At 45.7% G+C, this 13,780-nt stretch overlaps 1 protein-coding gene across 1 annotated transcript in view; it reads right to left on the bottom strand.

Moving 5' to 3' along the window:
* Positions 1–1,049: 1,049 nt before the first annotated feature.
* The window catches only part of LOC124802834, a 237,616-nt gene continuing 224,885 nt past the window's right edge, over positions 1,050–13,780 (bottom strand). The window contains exon 5 of the mRNA XM_047263845.1: positions 1,050–1,379. Within this exon, the coding sequence (XP_047119801.1) occupies positions 1,050–1,379 (330 nt within the window). The remainder of the gene's footprint in view (positions 1,380–13,780) is intronic.

Here is a 13,780-nt window from a genome sequence, read left to right as displayed (position 1 = left end):
GTGTATTGTTCGTAGGAGCAGACGAGGATAATGTTTTCCTCCCTATTTGTGGAAAATGAGTGAGTTTAGTTCCACATACGGCGCATCCTTTAGGGTAGCATTCATCTCACGCTAGGTGGGGAGAGCCGTACGTCATAGTGACGTAGGCACGAGTCATCTTGAATTTCACGAGTTGTCCTGTCGACTGTTGTGTTCATTCTGTATACATCGACTGTTGTGTGCATCTTGAATCTGCATTGTTATTTGTTTGTGCTTTCATTGTCCGGTGTTGCTATCGTGTACGTCGTTCTGAACATGGGCTCTAACGGAGACGAGAGAACTTTCGAGCAGATCCATGAAGATAGTCTGAAAGATTTCACCTTCTTTCTTAGTTGATTTACAACACAAAGGCAAAATTAAACGGAACTAGATGGTTTAATGTTTCTAGCAACATTCGGAATTATCTTCAGAACCACTTCAGTTTCTCAGTTTAACGTTTCTGCCCACATGAATTATGTACAATTCATTGGATTTTATGAAAATACGAAACACTTTAATTTCTTCCTGTTTCATGTTTTTATCCACAAAATTTATTCAATATTAATCGGATTGAAAACATGACTAGACACTTATTTTAACTTTCGTTATGGTTATGATTCCTTCATTCAGATATTCGTTACGTCCATGAAACGCAACGCACATTCTTTGTATTGCAGCTTAATAATTAATTACCTCACTTTTCTGTCCACACGATTTACGCTCGATTCATCAGATTTAAAAAGAATGACAAGCTTTTTTTTATTTCGTTGTGGCTCCTTCGCTCAGACATTAATTACGTTCAAAAATACACAATAACATCGCAAATTGTCGGGATTACATTTAACAATTCATTCAGCTGGGATGAGCATATCACACAACTCCTGTCACTTCGTTTGTAGCTTTGACGTTATGGGTACAACTGCAAAGATCGATATACGTACTCATTTAGTCGATTTAGGTGATTTACGTCACGATGACGTACGTTACGTCATTATGACGTAGGGTTCTGCTCACCTAGCGTGAGGTGGATGCTACCCTGTCCCGTGGGCTGCGCTGCGCTGCGTGCTGGCGGCGCGCCTACCTGTGGCCGCGGCGGCCGGCGTCTGCGCAGTGGCGGCGCCCCCCGCGCCGCCCGGCCCGGCTGCGGGCGCGCCGCGGCTCTCCATGGCGACGGCGGGTCGCACGCTGTGCTCCTCGGAGCGCCAGTAGAGCGCGGCCACGCTGGCCTGGCACTTGAGCAGCAGGCTGCCGTCCTCGCGGAAGTGGCGCGCCGCCGCCACGAAGCGCAGCCCCAGCACCGTCGTCACCAGACCGTCGCGCCGGGACACCTCGCGCGGGCCAACCAGCTGCGACCGCTCCGCCTGCGCACGCCACGCACCTCTGTCTGTACTGTCACTCGGGGCTGAGTTTTACGGAGCACAAGAGTCCGTCAAGAGATCGTCAAAGGCACGGGTCGCTAAGCCAACTTACTGAACCCATACACAAATAATTACAGCACACAATAAAATAACGTAAAATGTTACATTAAACAGGCATTATGTGAAGGAGGTGAAACTCGGTTCCATAGGATTTGTCGACCTGAAAAAAGCGTTCGACAATATAAAATGATGCAAGATGTTCGAAATTTTGACACAGATACGGGTAAGCTACAGACTAGGACGGGTGTACCCGTCAACAGCATTAGAAAATTGCAGCGAAATGCTTGAAGGTCTGCAGCGGATAGGGAGTTGGTGCAGGGAGTGGCAACTGACCCTTAACGTAGACAAATGTAATGTATTGCGAATACATAGAAAGAAGAATCCTTTATTGTATGATTATATGATAGCGGAACAAACACAGGTAGCAGTTACTTCTGTAAAATATCTGGGAGTATGCTTGCGGAACGATTTGAAGTGGAATGATCACATAAAATTAACTGTTGGTAGGGCGGGTGCCAGGTTGAGATTCATTGGGAGAGTCCTTAGAAAATATAGTCCATCGACAAAGGTGGTGTCTTACAAAACATTACTTAACTATTGCTCATCAGTGTGGGATCCCTACCAGGTCGGGTTGGCAAAGGAGATAGAGAAGATCCAAAGAAGAGCGGCGCGTTTCGTCACAGGGTTATATGGTAAGCTTGATAGCTTGACGGATATGTTTAGCAAACTGAAGTGGCAGACTCTGCAAGAGAGGCGCTCTGCATCGCGGTGTAGCTTGCTGTCCAGGTTGCGAGAGGGTGCGTTTCTGGATGAGGTATCGAATATATTGCTTCCCCCTACTTGTACCTCCCGAGGAGATCACGAATGTCAAAGCAGAGAGACTCGAGCGCGCACGGAGGCCTTCCGACAGTCGTTCTTCCCGCGAACCATACGCGACTGGAACACGAAAGGGAGGTAATGACAGTTGCACGTAAAGTGCCCTCCGCCACACACCGTTGGGTGGCTTGCGGAGTATAAATGTAGATGTAGATGTAGATGTGTGTGTGTGTGTGTGTGTGAAATCTTATGCCACTTAACTGCAAAGCTTATCAGTCCCTAAGCTTACACACTACTTAAGCTAAATTATCCTAAGGAGAAACACACACACCCATGCCCGAGGGAGGACTCGAACCTCCGCCGCGACTAGCCGCACAGTCCATGACTGCAGCGCCTGGGACCGCTCGGCTAATCCCGCGTGGCACTGAGACGGGTAATATACAGTATGTACAAGAGCCAAGAGGGAATAATAAAAGCTGACGAAGAAGAACGAAGTGCTCCGATTAAAAAGAATGTAAGACAGAGATGTAGCCTTTCGCCCCTACTCTTCAATCTGTACTCCGAAGAAGCGATGATGGAAATAAAAGAAAGGTTCAGGAGTCCAATTAAAATTCAAGCTGAAAGGATATCAATGATACGATTCGCTGATGACCTTTCTATCCTCAGTGAAAGTGAAGAAGGATTACATGACTTGCTGAATGGAATGAACGGTCTAATGAGTATAGAATACGGATGGAGAGTAAATCGAAGAATGAAGAAAGTAATGAAAAGTAGCAGAAATGAGAACAGCGATAAACTTAACTTGAGGATTGATCGTCACGAAGCAGATGAAGTTAAGGAATTCTGCTACCCAGGCAGCAAAATAACCATTGACGGACGGAGCAAGGAGGACATCAAAAGCCGAATAGCACTGGCCAAAACGGCATTCCTGGCCAAGAGACGTCTACTAGTATCAAACAAAAGCCTTGATTCGAGGAAGAAATTTCTGAGAATATACACTCCTGGAAATTGAAATAAGAACACCGTGAATTCATTGTCCCAGGAAGGGGAAACTTTATTGACACATTCCTGGGGTCAGATACATCACATGATCACACTGACAGAACCACAGGCACATAGACACAGGCAACAGAGCGTGCACAATGTCGGCACTAGTACAGTGTATATCCACCTTTCGCAGCAATGCAGGCTGCTATTCTCCCATGGAGACCATCGTAGAGATGCTGGATGTAGTCCTGTGGAACGGCTTGCCATGCCATTTCCACCTGGCGCCTCAGTTGGACCAGCGTTCGTGCTGGACGTGCAGACCGCGTGAGACGACGCTTCATCCAGTCCCAAACATGCTCAATGGGGGACAGATCCGGAGATCTTGCTGGCCAGGGTAGTTGACTTACACCTTCTAGAGCACGTTGGGTGGCACGGGATACATGCGGACGTACATTGTCCTGTTGGAACAGCAAGTTCCCTTGCCGGTCTAGGAATGGTAGAACGATGGGTTCGATGACGGTTTGGATGTACCGTGCACTATTCAGTGTCCCCTCGACGGTCACCAGTGGTGTACGGCCAGTGTAGGAGATCGCTCCCCACACCATGATGCCGGGTGTTGGCCCTGTGTGCTCGGTCGTATGCAGTCCTGATTGTGGCGCTCACCTGCACGGCGCCAAACACGCATACGACCATCATTAGCACCAAGGCAGAAGCGACTCTCATCGCTGAAGACGACACGTCTCCATTCGTCCCTCCATTCACGCCTGTCGCGACACCACTGGAGGCGGGCTGCACGATGTTGGGGCGTGAGCGGAAGACGGCCTAACGGTGTGCGGGACCGTAGCCCAGCTTCATGGAGACGGTTGCGAATGGTCCTCGCCGATACCCCAGGAGCAACAGTGTCCCTAATTTGCTGGGAAGTGGCGGTGCGGTCCCCTACGGCACTGCGTAGGATCCTACGGTCTTGGCGTGCATCCGTGCGTCGCTGCGGTCCGGTCCCAGGTCGACGGGCACGTGAACCTTCCGCCGACCACTGGCGACAACATCGATGTACTGTGGAGACCTCACGCCCCACGTGTTGAGCAATTCGGCGCTACGTCCACCCGGCCTCCCGCATGCCCACTATACGCCCTCGCTCAAAGTCCGTCAACTGCACATACGGTTCACGTCCACGCTGTCGCGGCATGCTACCAGTGTTAAAGACTGCGATGGAGCTCCGTATGCCACGGCAAACTGGCTGACACTGACGGCGGCGGTGCACAAATGCTGCGCAGCTAGCGCCATTCGACGGCCAACACCGCGGTTGCTGGTGTGTCCGCTGTGCCGTGCGTGTGATCATTGCTTGTACAGCCCTCTCGCAGTGTCCGGAGCAAGTATGGTGGGTCTGACACACCGGTGTCAATGTGTTCTTTTTTCCATTTCCAGGAGTGTATGATTGGAGCGCAGCATTCTATGGTAGTGAATCATGGACTGAGGGAAAACCGGAGCAGGAGGGAATCAAAGAGTTTGAAATTTGGTGCTACAGACGAATGCTGAAACCTAGGTGGGCTGATAAGGTAAGGATTGAGGAGGTTCTGCGCAGAATCGGAGAGGAAAGGAATATGTGCAAAACATTGACAAGCAGAAGGAACAGGACGATAGGACATCTGTTAAGATATCAGGAAATGACATCCATGGTACTTGAGGCAGCTGTAGAGGGCAAAAGTAGTAAAGGAAGACAGAATTTGGAATGTATCCAGAAAATAATTCAGGACGTAGGACTCTGAGATGAACTGGTTGGCGCAGGAGAGGAACTCGCAGTGGGCCCTATGACAAAAAAAAAAATTGTGTACACAGCCTCCTGGCTCATACATTCGTAATAATTAGTGTTGCGATAACAGGTTCGTAAGTCCCAGCAGCAAAATGCATAAATGCCATTTTTCTGTGCGTTTAAAAACTGATATTAGTCTTGACCACTGTTTTTATTATTTCTATACTACCTTACGCATTTCGGGCAACACCTTGCCGCAGTGGTAACACTGGTTCCTGTCAGATCACAGAAGTGAGCATTGTCGGGCTTGGCTAGCACTTGGATGGGTGACCGGGTTTGCCGAGTATTGCTGTAAAATGGGGTGTACTCAGCCCTTGTGAGGCCTTCTGAGGAGCTACTTGAGTGAGAAGTAGCGGCTTTGGTCACGAAAACTAACAAAGGCCGGGAGAGTGGTGTGTTGAACACATGCCACTCCATATCCGCATCCAATGACGTCTGTTGACTGACGAACGCAAGACGATCGGAAGGACTGATGGGCATTCCGAGACCCGTCTGGACCCAGAGTTTACGCGTTTCTGCCTTACACAATTCTCGAAGGCTCTACAAGGGGAACACTTGGAAGGGTAATGGTAAAAATACGTAGGCACAATTACGTACAATCGAAAGAAGCAAGCAGTGAAAGACATTTGATAAATTATACGAAATGCACATCGTAAAAAATAAGGTAGAGCTCACCATACACCTATATAGGTAAAATGAAACTAAAGTTGCAGACATGGACACCAGTCATCTGGTATTTGTTGACGTCTGAGTGAAAACTGATTCTTTTTACACATCAGAGTATTAGGTGAAGAAGTTGCCAGATGGCAGTACTATATAGCGTTTAATGTGTTTTGAAATACAGAAGTACGGATACAGTTGATAGACACAATGTAGTATTAAATGACAAATTCCATTCTCTTATATCTATAACAAAACCCAGTTTATATCTAACAAATGTTCATCTGGCGTAAGGAGACGAGCGAAAATTATCATCGGAGGATGGCGTCAGTGTACCGAATAAAAATCTTATTATAATGTATGAAGATGTATCTGTTCTTTCGGACATGCATATGTTCGAAAGAACAGATACCATCCGTGACCATGTAGCTCTCTTAGAATGAAATGGTAATTAAATCAAGACCCTAAGCTGTCGACAGGCGTTGATATACATCAACGAGGACAGTTGAAAATGTGTGCCCCACCGGGACTCGAATCCGGGCTTTCCTGCTTACATGGTAGACGCTCTATCCATCTGAGCCAGCGAGGGCACCGAAGATATTACGACTGCAGAGATTTATCCCTTGCACGCTTCCCGTGAGACCCACATTCCCAGTTTAATGTCCTCACACTACAATGGTAGCGCCCCTGACCATTACATTCATTACCCGCGACAGATAATCTTACCGAGTCCCGTAAGAGTTCGGGCAATGCGTGTGCATCCAACACAGAAGAACAAGGTCAATGGCCGGTTAGCCTTAACTGTATGGAGATGGTATCTGTTCTTTCGGACATGCTGAAAATGTGTGCCCGACTCGAACCTGGGATCTCCTGCTTACATAGCAGACGCTCTGACCATCTGAGCCACCGAGGGCACGGAGGATAGCGCGACTGCAGGGATTTCTCCCTTGCACGCTCTCCGTGAGGTCCAAATTCCCAACTTAATATCCACACACTACATTCGTAGTGCCCCTGCCCATTACGCTCATTACTCGCGGCAGACAATAATTATAATAAGTGACCATCTATCTGTTGAATAAACTATTCCAATAAATGGGTAATTTAGTATACATTAATGAATACATAAAAAAGTTAGAATCTGTATATTGGTATTCCAACCAAAAGAAAACATATTTTAAAAGTAACAAGCAGAATCACAGGAAGAATATTTGGTCTGAACAGTATTGCAGAGGCAAGCATCAGTGTATACAACAAAATACAAAATGTAATATATCTAAGAACAAGAAGACACCATATGAGTGTGTATATAATATATATCTCAAGATCAATAGTAAGAATTTGCATCAGTAAAGTCTTGTGATGATGTACTATGTGCAACCTACTGATCAAAGGTCGTGACATGTAGTACACTGTCAGCGTACCATTAAAAATCTAGAGATTTTCTGCACAATACTGCACTTACGATAGAACCTGCAATACATAAAAGCTGAGGTATAATGTATAAAAGCAGGATACAATAGATAAAGCATAGCGACAGTGCTCTGTGACGTCTGATTCTGGAAGGTGGCACAAAAGCAGGTGTTAATTTTTTTATTATTATGTCTCTAAAATGTTGTTTCTAAAATGTTGCCCATATGACGCAATAAATAATGTAGTCATTTCTTACGCCAAACTAACACTGAATGTATCGGGTGAACGTTAATAAAACCGACACGCTGCAGGGACGGATTGCTGACTGGAAATGGAGGAAATAAAACTCCTGTGAATGTGTGCCCGGAAATGGACGGTGTGCGTGCAACGACACCAAATCTTCCCGGAACACAGTACAGAGCTGTATCACAGCCACGTCACTACATATGTTCGTGGTGGCAATCCATAGGATTCAATGTACGCGTTCCCACTGCGGATCGTGGGCTGCCGCAGTCTTTCACGCGTTCCGACCTCTCTGCGAATATCGTCACAGGCATCGTGAAAACGCTGTTCATGGGTCTACACATTAGGAACTGATTCAGCATACACAATGATTTTCAGATGGTCCCAGAGGCAAAAACCCAACGGGTTTGAGTCCGGTGATCTAACAGGCCATGTTACAGGGACTCCGCGTCCTATCCAACGAGAGAGGTCGTCACCACACAGGCACAATCATTACTGCAGCGTGTCTCAGTGTAGCGCACCTGCTTCCAGGCCACACTCAATAACGCGGACCTCTTCCTTCTTCTGCGCCACTTCCCACAGTGCGACGTGTACGTCCGCAGATGGTATGGGTGTTGATGAAAATGTGTGGTTTGGTTTGTGGGCCACTCAACGGCGCAGTTATCAGCGCCCGTACAAATTTCCAACCTTTGATCAGTCCAATCTCGCCACTTTCAGGAATGATGATGAAATGATGAGGACAACACAATCATCTCGAGACAGGTGAAAATCCCTGACCCCGCCGGGAATCTAAACCGGGACCCCGTACTTGGGAAGCGAGAACGCGGCCGCGAGACCACGAGCTGCGGTCAGATGGTATGGAGAGCTGCCATATGGAGCGCTGTCAACTGCTGTCTACATCTGTGTCACCTTATGCTGACAGGCCTGGAAATCCTTCCCCCGACAGACATCAAAAGCCGAAGTGCCTCAGACAGTTACGATTTGGCCACTGGGTGCTTCAGTTCAGTGCCTGCAGTGAAGACTACCTTCCGGTTTAGCAGTCACTATTTATGGAGATCAAGAACCAGTAACAAAATCTCTACAGTTAGTAAACTCAGTTATAGTGTCAAAATCACAGGCCGCCAAGAGACAGCAAAGTTATTGTCTTAGGTTTAGGACAACAGTACCATACAAAAAACTGTGCCAAACCTAACTACCATTTTATAACATACTGTTAACAAATTTTATTTGCATTTTCTTAGTGCGTTGCCACATTTCTATTATAGAGAGCCCTGTCAAAATTGTTAAGCGGCGAGAGTGCAATGAATACTTTTTATGAAAAACAGCACTTTTCTGCTGCCATGGATGTTTCGGCTTAATTAATAGTACACGGGGTGTTTCAGCTGCCCCTGCCGCTGTCGTTATAATCCGCATGCGAAATTTTCATATTCTACCAGTCGTTACGCACCAGCTGTTAATCCTACAGAAAATTTAATGTAGTTAAATTTAGTACTGCGATACGTTTTCGCTACAGGCCGTAGTTTTCGAGTTATTGAAGAAAAAATGTAACCTTCAAACACATCCCCATCCCCACACTCAGCCCACGCCGGTCAGGATTTCTGTTACGCTGTTCGTAGCACTCCCTCCAAACACCATACAAAAATTTGCGACTGCACGATTTATTTCCTACATCTGACCCTTTCTAGTCTACATCGATTGGCCTTAGGACGTTACCAGCTTACTCGAACAAACATAAACTGTAAATCTGATGTTTTCGTAAATTGTATCTATCAGTTTTGTGAATTTTAACAGCATAAAACAAACAATTACATCTTTACAATCGTCTGGAAGGAAATTACTGTGCTTGTAAGAGCAAAGTTTTCGTTGATTCGTCGAAGTAATTAGTTTACAAAAGTCATTTTTCTTTCATTGCCTTCATGAGTACATTTAAATTAGTAATGGCAAAGTAGTAGCTGACTATGTTGGTGGCATAACAGCCCAATCAATAGAGACGAAAAACAGGTGGAATATAAGGAATAGTTCGTGCAGTTGGAAATTTTTGTACAGTAGTAGGAGGGAGTGCCACAAAAACGTACTAGAAATCCTTTCTAGTGAGGGATGAGTGTGGGGTCTACGTGCGTTTGAAGATCACTTATGTACAAATGTTGACGGTGTTCAGACAGCAACCAGCCACAAATTTATTTTCAGTTCCTTTATTCAATGGGTACCGTTAAAGGTTTCGAATCGTTATGATTCATCTTCAGACGGTTTTCATCCTTTTATTACAACGTTTTTTTACAGGATAACTGTTCTAAAATATAAATAATACATAATTATAAGCATGCCACCCAGATGGTTGCGTTACAGATTTTCATTGGATGTGACTTATGTGAAATGTCGTTTTGGAGTGTTTGTTTTCATTACATTCGTCCAACAGATGTGAATACATTCTGCTGTCTCAACACCATCAACATTTGTCTTCAAATAACACCCACGGTATCCAATCGTGCATTTTCTTGAATAACTTTGAAATCGTGTCCTCTAGCGAAACGTATTTCGGTACAAAATATGACATTAAATTTCCTAGACGAAGGTATTGCTTATTTTTTTCTGTAGGACTAATAGTTTATGCACAGAAAGCGAGAGAAAAGGAAAATTCTGAGTGTGGTTATGAAGGTCAGCTATAATATTGCGGGTTGCATAAAACGACAACGGTAGGGTCAGCTGAATCACTCTGTGTTAGCAATCACTTACTAAGTTCCCAAGAAGCCACAGTCCATGATTCTCTTGTGCGTAATGCTGTAGTTGAAACATACATTCTCACAAATTTCTTCCTCAAATGAAGTCCTGTGTGTGATACTAGTAGACGTCTTGTAATATGGAATGCCAACTTACTAAGTGAGCAACATTTTCTGATGGCTAGCCGGCCAGAGTGGCCGAGCGGTTCTAGGCGCTACAATCTGGAACCGCGCGACCGCTACGGTCGCAGGTTCGAATCCTGCCTCGGGCATGGATGTGTGTGGTGTCCTTAGGTTAGTTAGGTTTAAGTAGTTCTAAGTTCTAGGGGACTGATGATTTCAGATGTTATATCCCATAGTGCTCAGAGCCATTTTTCTGATGGCTAAAAACAAATAGGACTCGATTATACTTTACTAATGACTGTAAATTATTTTATAAATTTATATCTACTGTGAAATGCATTCAGAAGCTGATGATAGACTGCACAGGAAGTGGAAAAATCGTAGCTGGTAGCAGTAATATAAATTTTCGTAACAGCTGATGGGTGGCACATGATTTTCGACAAAGTTTCCTCATCATTATTTAGTTATGATGTAGCTGCTATTAGTTCATCTCCGTCATTTCAGATCGACTGGTGAGAAAGGCCCCCTTAGAACTATCCACGCACGACAATATTTTCGAAGCTATTCCTGCATGTTCTATAAGACAGTATATCCTCCTTCGAAAATTTTCCTCAACGAAATTATTTCATCCGGTACCCAGAGCATGTGAGAACGGTGAAATATCCTCAAACTTCTAGAGAATTGTAATAATTTCAATTTCGAATAATGCGTGTTCTGACAGGTGTGAATGTTGTCGGTTTGCTAAGTCACGGTTGGAGAGCACTGATACGAATTATTTACAGAAAAATGCAAAGATTGGTAGAATCCGACCTCGGGGAAGATGAGTTTGGATTCCAGAGAAACGTAGGACCACACGAGGCAATACTGACCCTATGATTTATCGTGGAAGACATACTGCACAAAGGCAAGCCTTTCTTTTAGAGAATTTTTACATTTACAGAAAACTTTCGAGAACGTCGAACGGAATACACAGCTGTAAAGATAACCAAGGAGAAATTTTTGAAAGGAATCAAGTTCAAGGATAACAAACAAGAAACTTGTGCCGAGCTAACGCAGTGGAGGTCGTGGCAGGCTCAGCAGGTGGCGAGAAAATCAACAGAACGTTTTCTCTCTGCACGTTTCTCGAAATCTCTACAGCCAGCGCCTCGGTGTAGAGAGGGTAGAGGCCTGTGCGACAGAGTGCGAATAGAGAGCGGCCGTAAAACCTGGACACCTGGGTGGCGGGAGCAGTTACTCTGGGCGCAGTGGCACGAGGAATGCGTTCCGCTGCCGGCGGCGCATCGTCAGGAAGAGTGAGCTGTGGGCCAGCACACTAGTGGCCGATTTGGGAGGGCAACGCAGAGGAAGCGGCGTCCACTGCATAGAGGAGTGCTGACAGGAGTGTCCTAGTCGGCGTTGTTGCTGGTGGCAGCACAATTCTTATGACTGGAGTCAACAGGCAGTGTCTGTGCCTTTGTGCTTTGTAGCTGTGTTTAGATTCCCCAGTGGAGCACTCCTGGTTGGTTAACAGTCCTCTCCTTTATTAAAGATTACACTGAAGAAGCTGTATGCGTCATCCAGCATTGATAAAGATAAATGATTATGTATCTTCGTTATCTTATTTCATTTCATGGTCTCTTTGAGTCAGATTCCCTGTTGGCGTTGTTTCAACTTGTATTTTCCTTTTTTTATTTCTTTACGTCAATTTTTGCATTTCAGTATTTATTATTTTATTTTTATTACTGTAGTATTATAATATGAGACAGATTTTTTTGTATATTGGTGTATTCTTGCTATACTACAGTCCTGAGTTTTCAAAAGAAGTTGTGTTACTGAGGAAAATATACAAACGCCTCCACAATCCCTTCCTCAGGCTGAAAACTGTTGCACGCCTGCTACACATCAAGGTTGCCTCATGACGTAATTCTGTAGGAGACGACAGCGGACTGGCAGAATCGGCTGAACAGAATAAGGAGTGTGTTAAAAAGAGGTTACAAGATGAATGTGAACTGTTGCACAGCAGAATGATTTTATTGTGCAGGCTTAACATTTTGTTACACTTCTATAAGGATAGCTTAGAACAGTGTAGGTTAGCACTGGACTAGTGTGCCACCAATGCAGCAGACTCCCTGATCGAGTCTGACGTGAGTACAAGCACTACGGTGCTACTTAACAAGGCAGTGTGAGGTAACAACACCTAATTTCACTGCCCGAGCGCTGCTACAAAATCGAACGTAAACAGATACGAGCGAGCTCAGCGACCCACAGCCATTAGTGAAATTACCACAGCGAAGCAAGAACCGCTGATGGGTCCAATAAATGAGGACAAATGCGCTCGTACATCCAGAGCCACTACGTCGTAGGTGTGGGCTCGATCCGTTAAACATAGAGGCTTTCAGAGCTAAAGAACACATTCTGTCTTACTGCCAGTGAAAACTCGGCGCGCTGATTGGAGATGGCTAGCCTGCTACACTACTGTCCATTAAAATTTCTACACCAAGAAGAAATGCAGATGATAAACGGGTATTCGTTGGACAAATCCCGGTCAGCGCGACAGAATGTCAATCCTAAGGGCCTGGGTTCGATTCCCGGCTCATCATTTCATCCTGATCGACTCGCAAGTCGCCGTAGTGGCGTCATATCGAAAGACTTACACCCGTCGAACGGTCTAACAGACGGGAGGCCCTAGTCACACGACATTTCATGCGACAAATATATTATACTAGAACTAACATGTGATTGCATTTTCACGCAATTTGGGTGCATAGATCCTGAGAAATCAGTACCCAGAACAACCACCTCTGGCCATCATAGCGGCCTTGATACGCCTGGGCATTGAATCAAACAGAGCTTGGATGGCGTGTTCAGGTACAAATGGCTCTGAGCACTATGGGACTTAACATCTATGGTCTTCAGTCCCCTAGAACTTAGAACTACTTAAACCTAAGGACATCACACAACACCCAGTCATCACGAGGCAGAGAAAATCCCTGACCCCGCCGGGAATCGAACCGGGGAACCCGGGCGTGGGAAGCGAGAACGCTACCACACGACCACGAGCTGCGGACATGTTCAGGTACAGCTGCTCATGCAGTTTCAACACGATACCACAGTTCACCAACAATAGTGACTGGCGTATTGTGACGAGCCAGTTGCTCGGCAACCGTTGACTAGGCATTTTCAATTGGTGAGAGATCTGGAGAATGTGCTGGCCAGGGCAGCAGTCGAACATTTTCTGTATCCAGAATGGCCCGTACATGACCTGCAACATGCGGTCGTGCATTATCCTGCTGAAATGTAGGATTTGGCAGGGATCGAATGAAGCGCAGAGCCACGGGTCGTAACACATCTGAAATGTAACGTCCACTGTTCAAAGTGCCATCAATTCGATCAAGAGGAGACCGAGACGTGTAGCCATTGGCACCCCATACCATCACGCCGGGTGATACGCCAGTATGGCGATGACGAATACACGCTTCCAATGTGAGTTTATCGCGATGTGGCCAAACATGGATGCGACCATCATGATGCTGTAAACAGAAACTGGTTTCATCCGAAAAATGACGTTTTGCCATTCATGCACCCAGGTTTGTCGTTAA

This window comes from Schistocerca piceifrons, chromosome 6, assembly GCF_021461385.2.
Source record: "Schistocerca piceifrons isolate TAMUIC-IGC-003096 chromosome 6, iqSchPice1.1, whole genome shotgun sequence".
NCBI classification, from domain to species: Eukaryota; Metazoa; Arthropoda; class Insecta; order Orthoptera; family Acrididae; genus Schistocerca; species Schistocerca piceifrons.
This window is presented reverse-complemented; position numbering and strand designations above follow the sequence as displayed.